The sequence below is a fragment of the Scylla paramamosain genome, chromosome 45 (genome assembly GCF_035594125.1).
Source record: "Scylla paramamosain isolate STU-SP2022 chromosome 45, ASM3559412v1, whole genome shotgun sequence".
NCBI lineage: Eukaryota > Metazoa > Arthropoda > Malacostraca > Decapoda > Portunidae > Scylla > Scylla paramamosain.
This window is the reverse complement of record NC_087195.1, coordinates 797501-822500: the sequence shown is the minus strand read 5'-3', so window position 1 is coordinate 822500 and position 25000 is coordinate 797501. Positions and strand designations below refer to the sequence as shown.

The 25000-nt window shown below is 38.3% G+C and overlaps 2 protein-coding genes across 6 annotated transcripts in view; both read left to right on the top strand.

Moving 5' to 3' along the window:
• LOC135094411 (diacylglycerol lipase-alpha-like) overlaps positions 1-20989 on the top strand; it is a 66958-nt gene extending 45969 nt beyond the window's left edge. For 4 of the 5 annotated variants that reach the window (XM_063994483.1, XM_063994484.1, XM_063994482.1 and 1 more), the window contains one exon: positions 8562-20989. In XM_063994483.1, the coding sequence (XP_063850553.1) occupies positions 8562-9791 (1230 nt within the window). In that variant the 3' untranslated portion in view covers positions 9792-20989. Of the gene's footprint in view, positions 1-2300; positions 2389-8561 lie in introns of all 5 variants that reach the window. The other variant, XM_063994486.1, reaches the window with a different exon arrangement.
• Positions 20990-22991: 2002 nt separating this feature from the next.
• LOC135094412 (uncharacterized) overlaps positions 22992-25000 on the top strand; it is a 2811-nt gene continuing 802 nt past the window's right edge. Inside the window, exons 1-4 of the mRNA XM_063994487.1 lie at positions 22992-23229; positions 24089-24230; positions 24407-24539; positions 24624-24729. Coding sequence (XP_063850557.1) covers positions 23092-23229; positions 24089-24230; positions 24407-24539; positions 24624-24729 — 519 coding nt within the window. The 5' untranslated portion in view covers positions 22992-23091. The remainder of the gene's footprint in view (positions 23230-24088; positions 24231-24406; positions 24540-24623; positions 24730-25000) is intronic.

Below are 25000 nucleotides of genomic sequence, written 5' to 3'. Positions count from 1 at the left end.
CAAAGTGGAAGATTTTCTGATACCAACCTCACATTTTTGCATAACTAATTTTTGCAGATTTATCATTCCTGCATCTGTTTTCGTTTATAACCTAACCAGCACAAAACAACAACAAGAACAATAACAGCAGCGGCAGCAGCAGCAGCAGCAGCAGCAGCAGCAGCAGAAGACATAAGCAGGAGGGGAGCTTGCAAAACACTAACAAACACATAACTCAGGAACTTATTATTTTGTTACTCTTAAGATTTTGACCGCCAGTTTCTGTTTTTATTTATTTGTTTATTTATTTATTTATTTTATCCTGTGTGTTGCTGCTTAGGATGGATAGATAGGGATTTTGTTATCCTTTTAATAATACTTTCAGTAACAGCAGCCTTCAGAGAGAGACAGTTACATTGTGATTGTACTTCATGATGTGTTCTGTACAGCTTGTGTCTAGAGCTGATAGAGAGAGAAAGGGAGAGGAGAGGGTGGGAGAGAGAAAGAGACTAGAAGAGAGAAGGCACATTATTTAACACATCTAATTTTATTTAACTTACTGTATTTGCTGGTGCATAAGACACTGTAAGAAAATAGATAGATAATGTATAATTAATAAATACAAAAGAGGAATGCAAAATACAGCCTGAAGGATAGAATAAATAGATTAAAAAAAAGAGAAGAATGTGAAAACAATACCTTTTCCTCAAAATATCAATTACTTTTCGTATTCACAAAACTTTTTATAAATACCACATGTAACAAAATATTCTGATAAATTTATGATGAAACCACAGCAACCTCAAAAAATATCAGTACATTTTCATATTCTCAAAACCTTGTATACAGTATTTACAGTGAACCAACATCCATTCCTCAAAATGCTAGTCAGTTTTTATATTCTCAAACTCTTTTATAGATATCATACTTAACAAAATATTCTGATAAATCTATAATGAAAACAGCAACCTCAAAATACATCAGAACATTTATGATGAAGTGATATCTGTTCCTTAAAATATCCTTCACTTTTCATAATCCCAAACTGTTGTGAATTAGAGACAAGCCGCATGGAAGTGTCTCATGTGCCGGCAAACACTCTCAGCCTGACACATCTGCATGGCACTCACTCACACACCTGCATGATGCCACACGTATCTTAGGCACTGGTCTGTGTAGCCACTGTATATAGCAAACCTGTCGGCAAGATAAACGGTTACTAGACACTCACCCCTCACTCACCCCTCACTCACCCCTCGGTCTGCTGTGTCTTAAGCTACAGAGCATCACTACTTGTTTCCCGTAACAGATAAATCATTACTACTTTGTTTTATTATGAGTTCTGGCAAATGGCAATGAAAAATAATTAAATGACACACAAAAAAATATTTGACTGTATAAATAATTAATGATTGTCTCTTTTCACTATTGAGAAACTATTACATGTTTTACTCCCTTGGAAAATAAACTGTGTTTACTCCATGTCTTGAAAATTACCTGTATTCCACCATTGATGAAAAGACCACAAAAAATAATTATTGTCTTCACTCTTAGTAAGAAATTGGTACTTTTTACCCCTTAGCTCAAAACTTACTGCCTTAACTCCATGTCTTGAAAATCACTTATTATTCCACCACTGATAAACTCGTACCTTCATTCCATCACTCGGAAATCTCTGCCGTCACTCCACTACCAGCTAACCAACAAGCTTTTAACACATTCTACTAAATTCTTGCACTAAACTCTTCAGTATTTCACTCTCAAACAACAAAAAGATCAACCTCTTCTCTCTTTTTGTGTCCAGTGGCTTTTTACACATTTCTGTACTAAACTCTTCAGTATTTCACACTCAGACAACAAAAAGATCAACCTCTTCTCTCTCTTTTTGTCTCCAGTGTCTTATCATTCTACTACCAACAAACTAACAAGCTTTTAACACATTTCTGTACTAAACTCTTCAATATTTCACTCAAACAAGAAAAAGATCAACCTCTTCTCTTTTTTGCCTCCAGTGTCTTATCATTCAGAAATACCTCCCTTTATCCTGCATACTATCACCATTATCACCACTATCACCACTATTATCATCATAGAGACAGACAGGCATTGAAAGTGGCACAAGGACCTCCCATAGCTCTAAACACAGCATGACCACAGCCACAGTGAGTGAGGGTGAGTCTATCTTGAGCATATCGTGAGTGTATGTTGAGTCTATCTTGCCGACGCTCACTAACAGACAGCCAGAGAGGGACAGAGGGAGGCAGGAAGGTGGTGTTTATTCCTTAGGTGTGTATATTGTTGTCTCTTTTCCCCGTGGTCAGGTGTTATCCCATTGCAAAGAGGTGCCGCCTGCCAGGTGTGCCTCCACTAACACTGGGCTTCGGCTGCATACTCTCTCAATGGTGACAGGTATGCCCTCCTGCTTCCTCACCTCACCTCACCTCTCCTGGCCTTGCTTAACTTTCCTTACTTAACCTAACCTAACTTTACCCTACCTTAGTTAACTTAATCCAGCCTTACATTACCTAACCTAATCCAGCCTTACCTAACCTAACCTAATCTAAACTTGCCTTACCTCACTTAACCTAATCCAGCCTTACCTTACCTTAATCTAGCCTTACCTAATTATACTTTATCTTACCTTACCTAACCTTGACAACCTAATCTAATTTATCCCAGCCTGACCTAAACTGATCCTGTCTTACCTAACCTTACTTCACCAGGCCTAATCTAATCTTACCTAACCTATTCTTACCTAAACTAACCTCACCCTTCCTCTCTCTAGCTCTCTCCCCTCACTTATTGTCTTCCGCCTCCATTTATCTTACTTCACATCCTCCTCCTTTCCCTTCCTTTCTTATCTTTCCTATTTCCCTCATTGTTCTCATAGCTTCCTTCATCACTCACTCACTCACTCACTCACTCACTCACTCACTCACTCACTCACTAAAAATATGCATTGTTTCCACTAGTCTTGTCATTTGCCTGTCATCTGCCGTCATTATCTTCCTCACCTATGTTCTGCATCTGCTGCTGCTGCTGTTGTGGTGTCATGTGCTAATGTGCTAATGTGCTCAATGTGCCTGTCAGAGTGAAGAAAGTCATATTATTTTTCCTGTTCATTGGCTTGCTTTCTACTCCATGACTGTGACTTGCTGAGCTATTAGGGAGCTTTAAAAGATTAAGTGATGGTTGGAGGAGAGAGTGATGTTTTGTACAGGGACTGCCTCGTGTAGGCCTGATGGCTTCCTGCACCAACCCTTGTGTTCTTGTGTTTCTTGTGAGGTTTAAAAGATTAGATGAATTTATGGATAGGTGGAAATAGGTTGGAATGTTTTGTACAGGGACTGCCACATGTAGGTCTGATGGCTTCCTGCACCGACACTTGTGTTTGTGTCTTTCTTGTGAGATTTAAAAGATTAGACAAATTTATGGATAGGTGAAAATAGGTTGGAATGTTTTTTGTACAAAGACTGCCATGTGTAGGCCTGATGGCTTCCTGCACCAACCCTTGTGTTCTTAGGCTTTTATGATGAACTGTTTTGAAAGAGAAGCATCAATAGAGACTTCATTAGTCTTCATTCCTTGCCCTAACCTTTCTTGCCTGACCTAACTTAACCTAACTTTTCTTTATCTAACCTAACCTAACCTTACCTAACCTAACTTAACCTAACCTAACCTAACCTAACCTTACCTAACCTAACCTTACCTAACCTAACTTAACCTTACCTAACCTAACCTAACCTAACCTAGCCTAACCTAACCTAACCTAACCTAACCTTACCTAACCTAACCTTACCTAACCTAACCTAACCTTACCTGACCTAACCTAACCTAACCTTACCTTACCTAACCTAACCTTACCTAACCTAACCTAACCTAACCTAACCTAACCTAGCCTAACCTAACCTAACCTTACCTAACCTAACCTAGCCTAATCTAACCTAACCTAACCTAACCTTACCTTACCTAACCTAACCTAACCTAACCTAACCTAACCTAGCCTAACCTAACCTAACCTTACCTAACCTTACCTAACCTAACCTAACCTAACCTAACCTTACCTAACCTAACCTAACCTAACCTAACCTAACCTAACCTAACCAAACCTAACCTTACCTAACCTAACCTTACCTAACCTAACCTAACCTTACTTTTCTTTGTCTTTTTCTTTTTTTTTTTTTGCCTTTATTGCTACTGCCCTTGTGTTTCTGTATCTTTAGTGTTGTTGTTGTTGTTGTTGTTGTTGTTGTTGTTGTTGTTGTTGTTGTTGTTGCTGCTGCTGCTGTTGTTTGTTGTTGTTGTTACTCGGCAATCATCATACAGCCATCGAGTCAAAGGTGAGATGATGATGTTTGTATTTTCGCGTATTACTGTATTATGTATCATGTATTTGTGTACCTTGTGTTATCCTTTTTTTTGTATATGTGCTATCTTTTCTGTATGTTTCCTTATATCTTCATTTTTTTCTTAGTCATCCTTTTATGTATGTTTTCTTTGTTTTGTATTACGTATATTTATATTTATGCTTTCTTTTGTTTGTGTTGTGTTGATTTTTTATGTTTTTCGTCTTTTTTTTATTTCATTATGTTTATGTGTATTTATCATCTTGTATTTTGTATATGCTTTCCTCCCTGTTTTGTGTATGTGTTGTCTGAACCCTCCTATGTATTATTTTTATCTATGTTAAGTTTGTATGTATAAATTTTATCTTTCTTTCACCTGTCTCCCTTTCTTACTTTTATTTCTTTCTTTCTATTTATTTATTTTTTAATGTGTGTGCAAATTTCTCATTAAGGTGTGAGGTAATTTGGTCTGGACAAAGCACACACACAAATACACACACACACACACACACACACACACACACACACACAGAAACAGGTAAGGAGGTGGTGACAATTACAGCAAGGTTGATTGAGATGGAAGATAAAAATGATAAGTTGAAGGTGGTGTTTAAAGAAAAAAATAAAGGAAAAAATAGAAACTGTTCAGAAAGGAAATGAGGAAGTGAAGGCAAGTGTAAAGGATGTGGAAATGAGGCAAAATAAGTGATTAAATGAACATAAATTTGAAGAAGAATCACTAAAGAAAATAATAGAACAACAAGAAAATGAGAAACAAAACCTGAGACAAAAAATGGTAAATGTTATTAAAGAAGAGAAAAGTTAGTGAGAGACACTGCAGAAAAATATAAACAATTAATTGTATTTGGTTTAAAGGAAGAGAAAATAATAAGCAGAATTCAAAGAGAGGAAAAGGAAAAGAACCTGTTGAATAAGTTACTGAAGAAAGTGATGGATTAAGACAGTCAGGTAGTAAAGCAAGTGGAAGAGTTCCATAGAATTGGAAAATATGAAGAAGAAAAAATGAGACTCATAAGAATAAGGTTTGCAACACGGGTACAAGCACAAGAAGTAATTAATTGATCTTGGAGATTGTCTGAAGATGAAGGATATAAAAATGTATGGGTAAACAGGGATATGGATGAGACTGAAAGGTTGAAACAAAAGGAGCTGGTAAATGAGGCTAAACAAAAAAACGAACAACGAACGGAGGAGGAGGAGAAGTTTTCTGGAGAGTAAGAGATATGAGAATAAAGAAATGGTACATAAAACGGTAAGTAAAGTATGTTATACTAATGTAAATGGATTAATGTCAACAAAGATGGAATTAAATGAGTTATTAAGCAGAACCACACTGGATGTTGTATGAACTATGAAAGAGATATAATAGATAAGTGTATAGATAAACCCAAACTATTCTTTAGACATATTAATGGGAAGATGAAGAAGAAGGAAGGTGTATCAAGATTGAAAGTTGAAGCAAAAATCTATGAGGAGGTTGTGAACAGTTTCAGATCGGTATTTACTGTGCAATGGGAGTTTGATGTTAGAAGGGATAAGTTGGTGAGGAATATACTAAGTACAGTCCCAGTCAGTTATGAGGAAATACTTAAGATGATGGAAGAACTTGATGTAAATAAATCAACTGGTCCAGATGGAGTATCAAACTGGATATTGAAGGAATGTAGAGAACAACTGGCTGATAAAATTCAGTCCAGTATTGACATCACCATCACAGGGGAGAGTACCAAAAGATTGGAAGAGATCAAATATTACACCAATATTCAAAGGAGGAAATAAGGAAAACCCACTAAATTATAGACCGGTGTTCTTGACTAGTGTTGTAGGAAAACTATGTGAAAGAACAATAAAGGAAAGATGGATGGAACACTTGGAAAGAGATAAAGTTTTGGTAAATTGTCAATTTTGATTTTTGAGGGGAAGATCATGCTCTATGAACTTATTGTCCTTTTATTCAAGGGTAGTTGATATTGTGCAGGAGAGAGATGAATGGGTGGATGGTGGCTACTTAGACTTGAAGAAAGCGTTTGACATAGTACCACACCGAAGATTGTTGTGGAAGATTAAAAAAATATGGAAAAATTGGAGGAAGACTGCTGGAGTGGATGGAGGATTATCTGGATGATAGAGAGATGAGAACTGTAATACAAGACCTGAATTCATCTTGGCTGAAAGAAACAAGTGTTGTCCCACAGGGGTCAATGTTAGGACCGAAAATGTTTGTAATGTATGTGAATGACACAAATGAAGAAAAAGATAGTTATATGAACTTATTTGCAGATGATGCTGAGCTGATGAGAAGGGTGGTAAATGTAAATGACTGTATAGTACTGCAAGATGGTTTAAATAAGATAATTAGATGGAGTTAATCTTGGCAAATGGAATTCAATTTAAGTAAATATAAAGTCATGGAATTTGGTAGGAGTAAAAAGAATACAATATCATTATGAGATGGATGATGTGAAGTTAAAGAAATCAAAAGAAGAAGTGGATTTGGGAGTAACAGTTACTGACATATTGATAAAATTACAGGAGAGATGATGAATTTGTTAAAAAGAGTAAGAATGGCATTCTCATATTTGGATGAAGGAATGATAAAAGAAAGTTGCTGATTTCCATGATAAGACCAAGATTGCAATATGTGGCAGTGGTGTGGTCTCCTTACATAAAGAGGAATATTATAAAATTAGAAAGAGTACAAAGAGCAGTCACTAAGATGGTTCCAGAGCTGAGTAAGTCAAACTATGAAGAGAGATTAAGAATGTTGGAAATTCCTATCCTTGAAAATAGGAGAGAGAGAGGGAATTTAATAAACATCTATAGAATGATAATTGGTATAGAAAATGTGGACAAAAATTTTTTATAAATTTAGACACACAGAGTACAAGGGCACACAGTAAGAAGTTGAAGAAAGTGAACAGTAGAAGAGACATGAAAAAGTATAGTTTTCCTCACAGAAGTGTGAACAAATGGAATGAACTCAGTGAAGATGTTGTCAGTGCCAAAACTGTCCGTGCTTTTAAAACCAAACCGGATAGACATAGAGACGGGATACTATGAGATTACTCCCCTCCCGTAAACCACAACTAGGTAAATACAACTAGGTAAATACACACACACACACACACACACACACACACACACACACACACACACACACACACACACACACACACACACACACACACACACACACACACACACACACACACACACACACACACACACAGTTGACAAGCTTATGTGGGAAAGAAAGGTATTGTGTGTGTGTGTGTGTGTGTGTGTGTGTGTGTATAGGGGCTTAGGAGAGAGAGAGAGATCAACTTACATATAGAATCTCTAATAGCTTGTTTCTAGTTAATTTAGATTAGATGTTAATTTGTTCCCTCATAGAAATTAAATTGCTAGATGTGATGCCCTTGTGTGTGTGTTTGTGTGTGTGTTTCATTCACCTATGGCCGTCTACTGTTCATCCAGCCAGTCGTTACCCTACAGAAAGAGCTCAGAGCTCATAGTGACCAATCTTTGGGTAGGACTGAGACCACTCACACACTACACACCAGGACAGCGAGGTCACAGCCTCTCAGGTTACATCCCATACCTACTTGCTGCTAGGTGAACAGGGGCTACACATTAAGAGGCTCACCCATTTGCCTCATCGCACCTGTGTGTGTGTGATATTGAATTACAACTAGGTATGTTTTTTTTTTCCATTCTCTCTCTTCCTTCCTTTCCTCCCATCTTCCATCTCTCTCTCTCCTCCCTCAAACTCATCCACCTTCTCTTCTTCTCCTTTTCCTTTTATTCCTTTTATTTGATCTCTCTCACCTCACACCTTTTTTCTGTTTACGTTCTCTTCATTTATTTTTTCTGTTTGATCTCTCACTCTTCCTCCCTCTCTCTCTGTTTTATCTCACATCTTTCTTCTCTCCTTATTCTCGTCATTTCACTCTTTCTATTTCATCTGAGATTCTCATCTCACTTATCTTTTGTCAATCCTTCCTTTCCACCTCATTTTTGCCATTTTGTTCTTTGCATTTGACTTTCTCTCATGCTTTATCTCTCTCTGTTTCATTCTTTCCATTTCATCTTCTCTGACTCTCTCATCTCTTACTTGTCTTGTCAGTCCTTCCTTTACACCTTATTTTTTCCCCTTGGTGTTTCAATAATACCTCTCACACTCCCTCCATCACCTCAACATGGCCTCTGCCACAGGTACTGGAGAGCCCGGGGCCGAGGAAGCCACAGCGAGTGCAGGGACCCAGCCCAACACGTAGAAAGAGCACCACGTCCGCCTCAAGCCACGATGGAGAGACCCGTACACTCCTCACGCCCTCCTGCTTCCGCTCCTCCCCCACACAGCCCAGCCCTGTCGCCTCCACCAGGACATCCCCAGTCACCAACACGCCAATATCCAACTCGAAAAGTGCCAACCGTCTTGCCACGCCACCCCATAAGTTGCTTCTGGAGACATCATTTACGTGTTCTCCTGCCCAGTCGCCCGAGCCGCCCCTGGACTTAAGGCACCACGCTCGCCTGCACTCCCCGGCCATCACGTGGGAGCTGCTGTCAGCCCTGGAAGAGCAGCTGCTTCTGGGCATGCGTGAGGCGAGTAGAGGGCTGGAGAGGGAAGACGACTGGGTGGTGGGTGTGGCGCCGCTTGCTTCACCAGAAACATTAAGTGAGGCGTCAAGTATTGTCTCCCGCGCCTCTTTGTTACTGCGGGAGGGGCGGCGTGCTGGCTCCATCCCCCCTGCCGGCTCCCACCAGCAGACCCCCTCCCCCCTGCTCAACCACCGGCCGCCCCCTGCCCGCCTCGGCATGGGGTACTGCTTCTATGTGGAGACGCCGCCGTTGGAGTCACGTCGCCAGCAGCTCATGGCCGCTGAACGCCTCCCGGAGTCCTCTGACGATGAGGAGATCCCCCAGCGGCCCCTCTCCCCTGCCTCCTACATCACACTGGAGCCCATCATCCCCACACCTCCCCCCAAGACCCCTACACCCCACAACGAAGCCCCCACCCCCTGCAACCCCGAGGCGACACAGTGCGGGGCAGCCACTCACACTCCCGTCCAGGACACCCCGGGGAGCAGCCAAGGCCAGGTGGGGCGGCCGGCCGGCAGAGGCTCTCCCGACTCGCCAGGGAGCGGCCATAGTCCAGACTCCTCCTCCTCCTCCTCCACTTCCTCATCCACCTCCTCTTCTTCCTCGTCGCAAATCTCACATCGAGTAAAATTTGACTTCACGGCGTCGCAAATGTCACGAGATTCTGGGTACGGCGAGAGACTGAACGGCAACCTGAGTGGGGCAAGTGGGGAGTGGGGGGCGGGGGGGCTGGGGAGGGCAGCAGCAGGAGTACGGGCGGGGCCAGGCATCCCTGGTACATCACTACATGTACTCTGGCATCTCCCCACAGCACTCCCCCCTCTCCCCAGCCAACACTGACTCCTTCACCTCCCCCCTCACCTCAGACCCCCCCCTCCTCGCGGCCCCCCTCCCTCCTCCCAACACCCGTGGAAGTGCCAAGGTTAAGTGCCAGCAGTGTGAGTCAGTCTGGCTCTCATTACCATCACCACCATCCCCCTCACCCATTATACAAAGCAACACCACTCCTTCACGACATCACCAGGTCCCCCAAGGTCATTCCTGGGGTTTCAAGGACACCACAAAGGGCCGAAAGCAGCGTATAGTGAGTCCTGTGTCATTCGGATTGCTCGTTTGTGAGTTTGTTTGTCGGTGTGAGGAAAAACGTGATTTACCAAACTTTATTCTTGGTTCTGGTGAGTGGAATGTGTCAAGGGGAGTGAAAAGGGAAAGGGAAAAGGGAACAAGGAAAAGGGAACAAGGAAAATGGAAAGAAAAAAAATAAGAGTATGTTTGTATTGTTGCATTTTTCTTTTTCTTATCTTGGAAGCCTTTTTGTTAATATTCTCTCTCTCTCTCTCTCTCTCTCTCTCTCTCTCTCTCTCTCTCTCTCTCTCTCTCTCTCTCTCTCTCTCTCTCTCTCTCTCTCTCTCTCTCTCTCTCTCTCCAGGATTTATTCATTTTACCATATGTGTGTGTGTATGTGAAAGAGAGAGAGAGAGAGAGAGAGAGAGAGAGAGAGAGAGAGAGAGAGAGAGAGAGAGAGAGAGAGAGAGAGAGAGAGAGAGAGCATCTACACTCCTAAACTCATTCAAAAACTAAACATACATTGTATCCATTTTTATCCATTATTGGCACTAATTTGAGGTGCCACGCTGGCCCTGAGGGAGTGCCAGGTTGTGGAGGGCATGGGAGGGCCACTCAGCTGTCAGGTCAAGTCAAGGTCAGGTCAAGGAGGTCAATACGGGTATGCACTCTTTGTTAGGTTAGGTTAAGTCAGATTAGGTTAGCTTAGGTCATGTATTTTTGATGGACTTGAGAGAGAGAGAGAGGGAGAAAGACGAAGAGGGAGAGAGGAGAGAGGGAAGGAGAGGGAAAGGAAGAAAAAGTGTTAATTTTTTCTGCTTCCTCCTCCTCTTCCTCTTCTCCCTTTTCTTGTTTTTTTCTTTCCAGTTTGAGAGAAAGAGGAAGAGAGAGAGAGAGAGAGAGAGAGAGAGAGAGAGAGAGAGAGAGAGAGAGAGAGAGAGAGAGAGAGAGAGAGAGAGAGAGAGAGAGAGAATGTGTATCTTTCTCCTCCTCTTTTTCTTTTCTTTCTTTTCTTCTGATTCTTTTATCTGATTTGAAAGAGAGAGAAAGAGAGGAAAGGAGAGAGAAAATATGAGAGAGAGAGAGAGAATATTAAATTGTTCTTCTTCTCTTCCTCTTCCTTTTCTTCTGCTCTTTAGTTTAAGAAAGAGATCCAAGAAGAAAGGGAAGGAAAGAGAGAGAGAAAAGAGAGCATTTATCTTTTCTCCTCCTTCTCCTTTCTCTTCTTCTTCTTCTTCTTCTTCTTCTTCTTCTTCTTCTTCTTCTTCTTCTTCTTCTTCTTCTCCTCCTCCTCCTCCTCCTCTCAGGTTCAAATATCAGTCAGGAACTCAATTAGTATTCCAGAATTTTGTAATAGAAAACCAATTAGTGTGTTTTTGTGTATTGTTTTTCATGTTTTTGATAGAACAGGGAATTGTGTCATTTTTGTTTTGTTTGTGATGCAGTTTTACGTAGAGATGTTTTATGAATTTTTTTTATATACGGTATATAGGGAATTTGCATTTTGTTTTTGTTTCTGTGTTTTAGAAATTTTATAGTTGCTATTTATTTTTGTTTTGCTTTTTTTAATAGGATAGAAAACCATATTAGTATTTCGGTTTTTGTCTTATTAGTGGTTATGTATAAACTTTTTCATATATTTGAGACCAGTTTCCCATCATTCAGTTTCTAGAGTTTACATGTAGGCGTAACTTTTTGTATCTAGGCAGTGTATTGATGGTTTGCTGTGTAGAGAGGCAGATAGCAACAGACGCAGCTTGGCAGAGGCAGTGTGTGTGAGGCCTGTATGAGGTGGATGAGTGTGTCTGTTTGTGTGTAGTATCCCCCAAAACTCTCTTTAATGAACCATATGGAACCTGCTGCCTGATCACCTGTAAACCTCTCATTAGTGACACGTACGACAAGAAAGTGTTGAGTGTGTTTCTTGGTCTTGGTGTGTTGTGGGCGAGTGTATTTGAGTGTTTCTTCTGGTATTTTAATCTATTCCCCTTTTTCTTTTTCTTTTCAGAGCCATAAAACTTTGTAAAATTTAAGACAGTGCCATTTATTGAAATGTCACAAAACAAGAGATATATGAATAAAAAAATTAACCAGATACAAAAACATAATGCATTGTTCTGTTTTGTTTTTTAAAAGAGCCATAAAAGCATCACAAAACTTAATAAAACAGAACCATGTATTAAAACTCCACAAAGTAAGAGATATACAAACAGAGAATTTTCCTAGATACAAAACATAATGCACTTTTCTCTTATTGTTGTTTTAAAGAGAGCAGCCGTAAAGATTCACAAAAAAACATATTGAAATAGTCCCATCAATTGAAACTCCATGAAATAAGACATAAATAAACCAAGAATTTAATGGATACAAAACATTGCACAGATAATTTTAAAGAGGACACCTATAAAAATTATTAAAACCACTATCTGCTTTGAATCAACAAAACAAAAAGATATTCAAACAAACAGCTATTGATACTAAACATAATGCACTGACTTTTTTTTCTAAAGAGAACTGTAAACCTTAATAAAAACACCCAATCTTTGCCTGAATGACATTAATGAGATACAGAGAGCTTGATGAGAGGCTGGTGTGTAGAAGAGGGTGAAATAAATGTTCTGGTGTGAAGGAGGGAAAGAATGAAGGATGAATGGATGGATGGATGGAAAGACTTATATCAAAGGTATTGTTATTATTATTCTTATTTATTTCTTGCTTGGTGTGTGATCTGTAATAGTTTTCTTCAGAGTTTTTATTTATTTATCTATCTATTTATTTATTTATTTCAGTGCTAGGAAATTGTCAGTTATTTATTTACATATTTATTTATATTTTTCTTGGAGTTTTACAGCGCAATGAATCCGTCAGCTTTCATTTACATTTTCATTCACTCATTCATTGTAGCTTTTCTTGTTTACCCTCATATATTAATCTACTCCTTTTCTTCTCTCCACAATGTTTCTTTCCTTCAACACAAAATTATTCTGTTCTTTTCTATATGTTACTAATACTGCAGCCTTTCATCTCTGCTGTGTTTTATCTTCTTCCCTCTAATATTTTAATCTACTCCTTTTTTCCCACAATTCTGTTGGTTTCCTTCTTTCCTCTGATATTTTAATGTATTCCTTTTTGTCCACAAAGTTGTTATCCTCCTTCTTTCCTTTATTCATCTTCCTCCACAGTCTTTTCTCTAATGTTTCAGTCTCCATATTCCTTTTTCTCTCCACAATCTTTCTTTTCTTTTATGTTTTAATCTTTTCCTTTTCTTCTTTTGTCTTTCCTATGTGATATTATAATCTTTTTTCCCACAATGCTGTTATAATCTGTTGCTTTGAAGGCATTCCAGTCATTGTGTGTGTGTGTGTGTATGTGTGTGTTTTCTGTGCCTTGTGGGTGTACCAAGTGCTGTAAGTGTTGTGGTGGTGCTGTGTTGCTTGGCTGAGTGTTTCTGAGGGGAAGCACTTGTGTTGTGGTGGTGGTGCAGTGTCCCAGCCCTCTCTGCCTCAAGGGAAGGGTGTACACAACTGTCCTAGTGGTGGTGTTGACTTTTTGTTCAGGTTTTCAGTGTTTGTTGAAGTGGATTTGTTTGTTTTTGTATTTTGTTGTATGTTTCTTTTTTTGTTTTTGTTTTGTTTTGTTTTGTTTTTTTAGTGTTCCAAGTAATTTCTTATATCTGAATGAATTTTGTATTTTTGTATTTTGATGTACAGAATTTTTTTTGTTTTGTTTTCTTTTGAGTTTCAAGTTGTTTTGTATGTTTTTTTAAGAATTTTCCAAGAATTTTCATATTTTCAAAGAAATTTCCTAGTTATTTTCAAAGAAATTTCCTAGTTATTTTCAAAGAGCTCTAAGAATTTATTATTTTCATAGAATTTATTTAAAGAATGTCAAGATTTTCAGAGATTTTAGAAACTGAGTGTGCATTGTGGTAACAGAAGAGACAGGGTGGTGCAGAAAGAACAAGCTGTGTTATAAGTGTGGCTAGCCTTTATAGTACTTTTTTGTCACTCTGTAGCAAGAAATAGCATTTTTTTTAGAACTTGACAGAATACAGAGTGATGCAAAGAAAACATGTTGTGGTTTATGTATGGCTAGATTTTGTATTACTTTTGCATCATGCTGTAGCTGTGAGTGGCTGTTGTATTTTGTACTTCCAGGGGTACAGAGTGGTGCAGGAAACAAGCACTGTTGGGAAGGGTTCTGTAGCGATAACTTTAGCGTCACACTGTAGTGGAAGACGTTGCCAAATTGAAGTAAGATAAGTGAAGAGAAGCGAGTCTGTGAGTAACTGTGGGTGACTTCAGCACTGGTGAAGGAGAGGTGGTGGATAGAGTGAGGTGTTCTTGTGGTGCAGGGAGTGTTCGTGTGTCTATGAAGGTACACTTGGAAATGGTGAAGTGTAATTATTGTTCCATATTTTTTAGTGACAAATCTACACAACAAATGCAGGAATTTAGTTAACTACTGTGGTGTGTTTCAGAAGTTGCTCTTGGAAATGGTGAAATGTTATATTGTTGTGCTTCTTTATAGTGACAAATCTACACAACAAATTAATAAGGAGTGAACTAAAGAGTATCATGGTATGTTTCAGAAGTTACTCTTAGAAACTGTGAAGCAAATCTCCACAAACAAATGAAAGGAGTTTTAACGGGAGAAATCAAAAGCTAATAGCGATAATTTTTGAGCCGTGAAGTGATACAATGACCCAAAGATGTAAAAAAAAGTGATATTTTTGATTAGTGAATTAAAAGTTTTATCATGAAAATTACCCTAAAAGTTATATTATGCGAGTCATCTTAAAAAAACAAACAGAATATGTGCCAGTTTAAACTTTGGCAGCAATGGAAAGATTACTTATTTTCATTATGAAAGTCACTTTTAAAAAGCAAACAAAATTACCAAGTGACTGTTTAGTGAAGGAATGTTTATTGTTTTTATCAGGAAAGTCGCCTTAAAAACAACATATCACACACCTATATAAAGTTTGGCATATGAGGGAAGGAACTCTTTACATCCAACCAACACATAACATCTTGACTTGCTCTGAGCTGCTCCTTAAGGCACGCAACCAGCAGTGACCCTCAGACCACGCTGCATTCACCACAGCACTGAACTGCAGACCCACAACATCAACTCTGCATCAGCTACACACACACACACACACACACACACACACACACTGGAATGAATTTACACACTACAGTTAACTTGTCTATAGACCTCATTGCATTCATAGTGACCCATAGACCCTCACAGACCCAAAACATCATCAACTCTACATCAGCTACACCATTACAAGAATTAATCTCGCTATAGTCAACTTGTCTACATTGCATTCATCATAGCAGTGAAATGTCGACCCACACAGCCACAACATTGCTTACATTACTAACTCAGCATCAAGTACTGTTATAGCAATCAATTTTCATGTTACCGTAAACTTGTGACATTTATAATTACTCTCCCAGCCATTCCTACAAGTCCATACAGGCAAATTGTTACTAATATCAGCTCCACATCAAGTTTAGCGATTGATCTTCATGCTAATGCTGACTGGTGACATCTACACTTACTCTCAACGAAGGGGAGTGTACAGGAACAAGCACTGCCAGCATTGTAACCACCAAACAGCAGAAGTCCAGACCATCACAAACCGAGGACTCCCTGTACTTGTTATTCTTGTTATCTTATTCTCAACTCACCAACACTTCAATTTAAAACGCTTTGCACTTGATTCATTCCCTTTGTTTGTCTCCGTGTTGTCTCTCGCGGTATTTTACTCTTGCTATTTGTGGTGCTCGAGTCATGTGTGTATGTGTGTATGTGTGTTTGATCTCATACTAAACAGTTCCATATAACTTTATAGTGTTAGACTGAGAGGAGAATGTTTGGGATGGTTTGGCATTTTAGGTTGAAGGAAAAGTGTATTCAGCTCTCTTAAATTTAACTTTTCATATTAGACTGAAGGAAAAAAAGCATTCGGTTGGCTTAATCCTAACTTAGCATCTTAGAGTGAAGGGAAAAGTGTAATAGATTGAGTTTGAAATGTTGCAGCATTTTAGACTGAAGAAAAGGAAAAGTGCATTCATTTCTCTTCTGTTTAACTTGTTAGACTGAAGGAAAAGAAATGATCCAGTTCTTTTAAGCTGAACTCAGCATCTTTGACTGAAGGCAAAAATGTTAAAGAAAAAAGAAATGGTGTAAATATGCATGAAACAATGAAAAAAATTAAAATAACCTGAAATCACATTTAAAAAGTAATCAAACTTAGCAGTATTATTTATAAAATTACTACAGGAACAAAGTATTATTATAGGAACAGCTATTACTTAAATTCCATACTGCTGTGCTGCAAAAAAAAAAAAGGTACAACTTTATATAAAATTGAAAAAGTCAGAAATCTAGACTATTATTTACAAAAGTACATTACAGGAACTAAGTATTATTTAGGGGACAGGTATTACTAAGACCTTATACCATTACAAAGAAAACGGTACAACTTTACATGAAATTCAGGCAGGGAACGGTCTCACTGCGAAGGGGCAGGAGTGAACCAACGTGTGCTGTGGGGCCTTGCTGTGGGTGTGTGTGGCCAGCTGTGGTATGCCTAAGCTCCTGGGGTGTAGTACAGTGGTATATGAGACCATGTGTGTGTGTGTGTGTGTGTGTGTGTGTGGTGCTTTGTCTGGGCCGTCCCGTGTGGGATTACTGGGTTGGTATGTAGTTAGAGGAAGCTGAAGAGTATTATTTCCAAAAAGTATTATTCAAACAGAAAGTATATGGGTGAATATTACTTGTATAAACTGTTAGGTAAGAACGAGATCAACAGTATTCATCGTTTTTGCCTGTCATTCAGTGTTGCATTTAGTGAGTTTCTTCATAATCATTACATCAAACTGTTAAGACTCCAGATTTGATATTATAAACAGTTTTCACATTTTTTACATACTCTTTTCCTTGTATTTCACTTTACTTTACATTTTTCATATTTTCATCCTATACTTTTCATACACACTGTATGAAGAAGTATAAAGGAAAGGAAAAGACTCAGAATTTCACTTTTCACACAGTTTTCACATTTTTACGTACATTTTTCTTCAATTTAATTTTTCTTTTTCTTCATATTTCTCTCCTATAGTTTTTATGCACATTATTTGGAAAAGTAGAAAGAAAAAGAAAAGTAAAAAATTTCACTTTTTAGAGTTTTCAGATTTTTACGTACTCTTCTCCTCGTATTTCATTTTTACATTACATTTTTTTTTCATATTTTTGTCTTATACTTTTCAGGAAAGACAAAAAAATTTCACTTTATATACGCAGTTTTCACATTTATATACTTTTCCTTATATTTCCTCTATGTTAAGGAACTGAAGAGAAAGACCATGTGTATTTTGTAAACATTTCTCTATGTATGTATGAAAGATTCCAATAAGGCATTCAGAGCTTATATTACCATTGTGTGTGTGTGTGTGTGTATGTATTATGAAAAGCCAGTGTATATTTTTGAAAGGTGTGTGTGTGTGTGAGTTTGCGTGTATATGTGTGTGTCAGGTGAAGTTATACCTCTTATGTACGTCTGTGTGCGTTACAAAAGGTGTGTGTACATGAGGGAAGATTCATGTCAATATACGTACATGTGTAAGTGTGAGGAATTATCTACGTGTGCGTTTGAAGAGGTTATTCATGTACGTATATTTGTGTGTGCGTTCTGGAGGGTCTGTACATGTGTGGGTATTATGGATGGTTTGTATTTACACCAGGGAAGGTTGGGTTCTGTGTGTGTGTGTGTTTGTACGTGCTATGAAGAGTTGGTTTTTATGCTAGAGAAGGCCGGAGGTGGTGTGTGTATGTGTGTCTGTGTGTCTGTGTGTCTTAAATGCTTTGGTGTCTTATCATTACTTCTCAAAGGCTCTAGTGAAAGTTATTGGGGTTTTCAAGGGTGTTTTCATGATTCCAGTGATAGTTTAACAGGCTGCAGTGGAAGTTATTAGGGTTTTCAAGGGTGTTTTCATGATTCCAGTGATAGTTTAACAGGCTGCAGTGGAAGTTATTGGGGTTTTCAAGGGTGTTTTCACAATAATAATGACAGAGAATAGAAAAAAAAAAAATACCGCAGGAAGAAAACACACTAAGAAAGCCAGACCAATTATCTCAGTGGCCTTTGAAAACAGTGATGAGAAGAGTGAGGCAAGTAAGAACCAAGACACAAGAGGGGAGGCAAGGAATGGACTCACAATGCCAGGAAGCCAAAGATGTTAACATTAAGTAGTGTTAGCTGCATTCCACCGTCACCATCGCTTCTGTCGCATCTCGTCAACCTGAATCTGACACTGGTGACTTGAATCTTAACTTGATATTTTTGTGCTTGTATCTATTTTTTTTGTTTATTTGTTTTCTTTTTTTTTTTTCGTCGTACCCGAAAATTTTGTGCTTGTACTTTTCTTAATTATTTTTATCTATTGTTTTTGTTGTTTTTATAATCTTTCCTGAAAATTTTGTGTTTGTACCTGACTTATCTCTTTTTTTTATTGTTTTTTTTATTCTCTTTCTTAATCTTAGCAGGAAGTTTCATGTTCATATCTCACTTCACTTTTTTTTTCATTATTATTATTTTTTTATCTTACTTTTGTACCTGTCTGTGTATCACCTGTTCTTCATTAATTTTCACTTACCTGTTTCCTTTAATTTTTTTCATCTCTATTTGTAAGGTTATATTTATCAGTTTTTCTCACCTGTGGATTCACCTTTGGGATGATATTGCTATTCTCGTTAACTTTTACCTGTCACTTCTTCTCTTACCTGTAAAGTTACCTGTGAATTTACCTGTGAGCTTACCTTGTTACATTTCCTCACCTGTCTGTGTAATAGCACCTGTTCACCTGTTATCTCACCTGTTCACGTCTCGTCGGTCTGCTTACCTGTGAACTTCCTCGTTGAACTTTACCTGTGAACTCGTCTCGTTAACCTGCAGAAACATGTCGTAGGTCACGAAATACACCTGAGAATTTGAGTATTATCAAGTATTAAAGAGAGAGGAAGTGTGAAAGTAGGTATTCATCGCTTACTTGCTTACTTCTTGCTTACTTTTTCTCTGTGTGTGCGTGTGTCTGTATCTCGACTATGGCATGGCTGTACCTTGTATCTTCACCTGTTGTTGTTGCCTGTCATGTGCAGGAAAATTTTGCCCTTATGCCAGGAAGGGATAAGGCTTATTTTGATGGCTCATGTGTCCCCTGTTTGTCTCCTTCCTTGTCTTCCTTTGTTTTCATCTTTTTTTCCTTTCTTTTCCTTGATTTTCTCCTTTTTCCTTTTATCTCTCCCATTCTTCCTTTTTTCCCCTTCCATTTCCTGCCTTTCTTCCTTTTCCATCCTTATCCTTTCCTTTCCTTCATTTTCTTTTCTGTTTTTTTTCTTTGTTTCCCTTCTCTTTCTTATCTTTGTTCCTTTTTCTCTTTTCTTCCACTCCATTTCTTTTTCCTTTCCATTTCACACTGTTCTTCCTTTTCTCCTTCCATTTCCTCTTCCCTTCCCTTTCTTTCTTCTCTTCCCTACCTTCTTTCAGTCTTCCTCCCTACCCTTCCTTCCCTTCTATTTCATCCTCTTGTTCATCACCTCCCCATACCATCCCTTCCCCATCCCTCCCATTCCCTGTGAAATACATACATATATATATGGTGTGTTGGTGAAGGAAACCTCATTTTGTATAATATTCATGCATGTTATATATATTACTTCTTTTATAAGTATATTCTCTCTCTTGCTCCTCATCTCTGTCTGTACTAAAATAATCAAACGATGTATTTATAAAGAAAGGAAACAGTTGTATATAAAGTCGTGCATCTTTTTTGCAAAGTTTTATCATAGCTTGTAAACTCATACATGCATATATACATACATACATACATAAATGAATAAAATATATATATATAGTTTCACAGAAAAAAAATATATATATAGTACGGTCTGTATATCATTTTTACTCACCAGATATATAAGATTGATAAGTGTGTTGTTATTAGTGTTATGAAATATCACTGGCTTCTCCTTTTTATTTTTTATTTATGAAAGGTTAGGAGGATAATGACAGGGAACAGGGGTGAACCAGTGTGTGTTGTGTGTGCTCAGGGGCCTTGCTGTGGAAGTACCCTGTATTTGCTGTGGCCTCAGGATTGGCGTAGATGCAGGGTAGGGAACAGTCTCATTGTGAAGGGGCGAGGGTGAACCAGTGTGTGCTGTGGGGCCTTGCTGTGGGTGTGTGTGGCCAGCTGTGGTGTGCCTAACCTCCTGGGGTGTAGCAGGGTGGTCCACAAGACTGTTCCTTTCCACCAGAGGCTGATGGGGCTGAGTGTGTGAGTGTGTGTGTGTGTGTGTGTGTGTGTGTGGTGCCTTGTCTTGGCCACCCCATGTGGGATTGCCAGCCTGGTATAGAGATAGATAGTTTAATATTAGATCTGTAGTAATGATAGGTTAGGTTCAAAGATTATCTAGTCTATATGTGTGTGTGTGTGTGTGTGTGTGTGTGTGTGTGTGTGTGTGTGTGTGTGTGTGTGTGTGTGTGTGTATTAGTTGGTTTAATAGATTTTTTCCTCTCTCTCTCTCTCTCTCTCTCTCTCTCTCTCTCTCTCTCTCTCTCTCTCTCTCTCTCTCTCTCTCTCTCTCTCTCTCTCTTATTGTGTTAGTTTGTCTGTATATATGTTATTTTTTTAGTCATGTTCAGTTTACTTATTGTTATTATTATTATTATTATTATTATTATTATTATTATTATTATTATTATTATTATTATTACTGATACTCAATTGATTCTTGTATTATTTGTTTTTGTTGTTATTGTTAATGTATTTATTTTAATATTTCAATAACCTTTTCCTTTGTTGTACTGATTCTTATAAATTCTCTCTCTCTCTCTCTCTCTCTCTCTCTCTCTCTCTCTCTCTCTCTCTCTCTCTCTCTCTCTCTCTCTCTCTCTCTCTGGCTGCCCTTACCTAAATAATAAAAAGAGGAAATAGAGATGGAAAGGATAAAAGAAACAAAAAAGATTGAGAATGGAAAAGGAAAAGGAAAAACTGAAACATGAAGGAAAAAAAAAAGTAAATAAAGTAAACTGGAGAAGAATATGAAGAAAATTAAGTCGGAAATTGAAAATGGAGGAAAAGAGATGAAAATAATAATAATAATAATAATAATAATAATAATAATAATAATAATAATAATATATAGAAGGAAATTGAAAGTAATGTATTAAAGGTTGTTGTTGTTTATTAAAAGGCCGTATTATTATTATTATTATTATTATTATTATTATTATTATTATTATTATTATTATTATTATTGTTATTATTATTATTATTATTATGGAAGGGATGGAAAATTACGGAAATGAGAAAAAAAAACTAAAATATTCTGAGTCTAGATAGAATTATAAAAAAAATATTTAATTTTATCGCTTTTCTTTTCATCATTATCATTTCTTCTTCTTCTTTTCTTCTGTATTCATTCAATTTATGGCCAAGGAAGCTAATGATCTGATTCTTTCTTTCTTTCTTTCTTTCTTTCTTTCTTTCTTTTCTTTCTTTCTTTCTTTCCTTCTTTCTTTCTGTCCTTGCCTTCTTTCATTTACCAATTCTTTTTACTCCTTTATTTTCCCCTTCAATACTTTATTCTTTCTTTCTTATGTTTATTCTCATTTGTTTCCTTTTTCCTCATTATTATTATTATTATTATTATTATTATTATTATTATTATTATTATTATTATTATTATTATTATTATAGTTTCATTGCTTATAAGGAAATAAAAGGAAAAATATGCACAAAGGATGTTTTCTTCAATTTTTTTTACTTTTATAAGATTAAATAAAGATGGAATGAAAAAAAGAGGAAAAATGGAAATAGGAGAAACACGAGGGGAAATGATACTTGAACTAAATATTATACATTTCAATTTTTTTCTGTTGTAATTGCAAAGCATTAATGAGGAGAGAAGTATGCTTCTATGATTCTATGAAGTTAGGCGTTCTGAGACGTCTCCGCCAGTTTTTCTCACCCCCTTCAGCTGCTAACTCTGTACAAGGGCCTTATCCGTCCATGTATGGAATATGCTTCACATGTCTGGGGAGGTTCCACTCATACTGCTCTTCTAGACAGGGTGGAATCAAAAGCTTTTCGTCTCATCAACTCCTCTCCTTTAACTGACTGTCTTCAGCCTCTCTCTCACCGCCGCAGTGTTGCATATCTAGCTGTCTTCTACCGCTATTTTCATGCTAACTGCTCTTCTGATCTTGCTAACTGCATGCTTCCCCTCCTTCCGCGGCCTCGCTGCACAAGACTTTCTTCTTTCTCTCACCCCTATTCTGTCCACCTCTCTAACGCAAGAGTTAACTAGTATTCTCAATCATTCATCCCTTTCTCTGGTAAACTCTGGAACTTCCTGCCTGCTTCTGTATTTCCACCTTCCTATGACTTGAATTCCTTCAAGAGGGAGGTTTCAAGACACTTATTCATCAATTTTTGACCACTGCTTTGACCCTTTTATGGGACTGGCATTTCAGTGGGCATATTTTTTTATTGGGTTTTTGTTGCCCTCGGCCAGTGTCCTTCCTACATAAAAAAAAAAAAAAAAAATTTGAGTCGTGAAGGTTGAGCTGCGCACTTAAGCAATTTTGAAAACACCGCCATTTATTCGAGTTCAAATGTGAGTGAAGGTCAGTACCTGCTGAATAAATTGGAGATTGGTTGACTGATTAGTTGATAGATTTTCAACAAGAAAAAGAAAAAGATAGGATTGAATGGTAGGTTTATTACTTTATATATGAAAAAAAAAAGTGCAAATGATGGCGGAGCTTGTCAACCTTCCCCTTGGGCATAGCATAGAGTAATATTATTTGCGTAAAGAAACTTTTTTCTACAAAAATCCATAGAAATATCAGAAAATAAAGAAGAAAATAAAAATAATACCAACAATGAATGTTTCCAGACAGGCCACAAGAGGAGGATGAAGCAAGGCGGCGAGAACCAAACCAAAACAAACTAAGGCACGTGTCATTTTTTGCAATTTTTAGTCCAATTAGCTGCTGATGGCGACCCAGGTGACCCTCAATGACCTGCTGGCGGCCCACGGTGGTATCAATGACACCATCAGACTGTTCCACCCTCAGCTGAACCGAGAAGAGGAAGAGGAGGAGGGGGGAAGAAGAGGGTTTAAGAATGAGGAGGTAATGTTTTTGTGATATTATTTGTTTACTTTATTTTATTTTATGTTTTAGGTGTGGTGAAGTGGTGGTGGTGGCGTTCTTACTACTACCACAGCCAATGAGAGAGAGAGAGAGAGAGAGAGAGAGAGAGAGAAATCGGACAGCTCGGACCATTCAGAAATACCAACTCGGACCGTCATCTCAGTCAACTCGGCCCACTCTGAACGACTAACAGGCCATTTTCATAACAAACTTGGACTGCCATTTGATCTACCAGTTAAACTATCATTTAATCTACCAGCTGACCTGACCTTTGACATTAACGAGGGGCACAGACAACACGTAACTTTCCTCAGTGCAATACAAGTGTAGGAGACAAACATGACTTACAATTCGCAATACCAGAGCAGCTTCAGTCACTTGGCAAATCAGAAGGAATGGTACATATTTATCTCAAGTTAACCTCATTAATAATCATATTAAGCACTTCAGATAATAAGAACCACCACTGAGTCTGATCTTGAGTGCACCAGAGAAAGGAATAAGACAGAGTATAAGAAAAAAAGACATAGATACCTGAAGCATTCCCACATGACATCTATTATTAATTAGGGGAAGCCAGACAGGTGAGATAGACAAGTAAGATATGAGTTAGACAGGTGAAATATGACATCTGAAATATAAGCTAGACAGGTGCAATATGAGATAGACAGGTGATATATGAGTTAGCTGAAATATAGACAGGTAAGATAGACAGGTGCAATATGAGATAGACAGGTGATATATGAGTTAGCTGAAATATAGACAGGTAAGATAGACAGGTGAAATATGAGTAGGCAAGTGAATTAGACAGACAAGTTACCTTTCTAATCACACACAGGTGGAGGACAAGGTGGCTGGCTTTCTGGAGGCACTGACAGCACTGCAGGGGGCGAGGGAGGACCTGGCACTGACTGTAGAGAGTGCCAACACCGCGGCACTCACCCAGGCATCCGCGGCACTTACCAACCCTCAGATTCTTGGTATGCGTTTGTCGTTTGTTGCCAGATGGATGCAATGTATGTGTTAGGTTGTTAGTGTGTGTGTGTGTGTGTGTTAGGTTAGGTTAGGTTAGGTGTGTGTTATTTGTGTGTGTGTGAGTGTTATCCATGCATGTGTGTGTTTGTGTTACCAGTGTGTGTGTGTTTGTGTGTTGCAGGGCAGCGGGCAGCGTGGTGTGTGGAGGCAGGGCAGCACATGAGAAGTATAGTGGAGAACAAGGACTTGCTGATCTACCACCTGCAGCAGCCCCTCGTCACCACCTTCCTCACCATGCACCACACCCACCACAGGTACACCACAACCACCACCACTGCCACCACTACTACTGCTACTCTTTTTCCTGCTTCTACTACTACTACTACCACTATTTACAGGTCACTGGTGAGTCTCCTAGGGGGGTTGTGTGACCTGGTGACCCGCCTACAGAGCCATACTGACCTGGTGCAGCGCCACGCCAACCACTCAGCACTTGCCACCACTGTATGTTGACCTTTGACCTCTTGTGACCTGGATATTCGGTTGTTTATTTCTTGATGTTTAGTTTATGTTTTGTGTCCTTGAAATCTTTCTTTAATCTTTTTGTAATCTTTTGAATTGTTATGTAATTTTGTGTAGGTCTTTTAAAATTTTCTCATCATTTGTAATTCATTTGTAATCTTGTGCTCTTGAAATACCCTTTGTTATTCTTCCCCCACTCCTTTGTAATGCTTAATAATCTTTTGTAATCTTTTGCATTCCCTTGTAATTCATT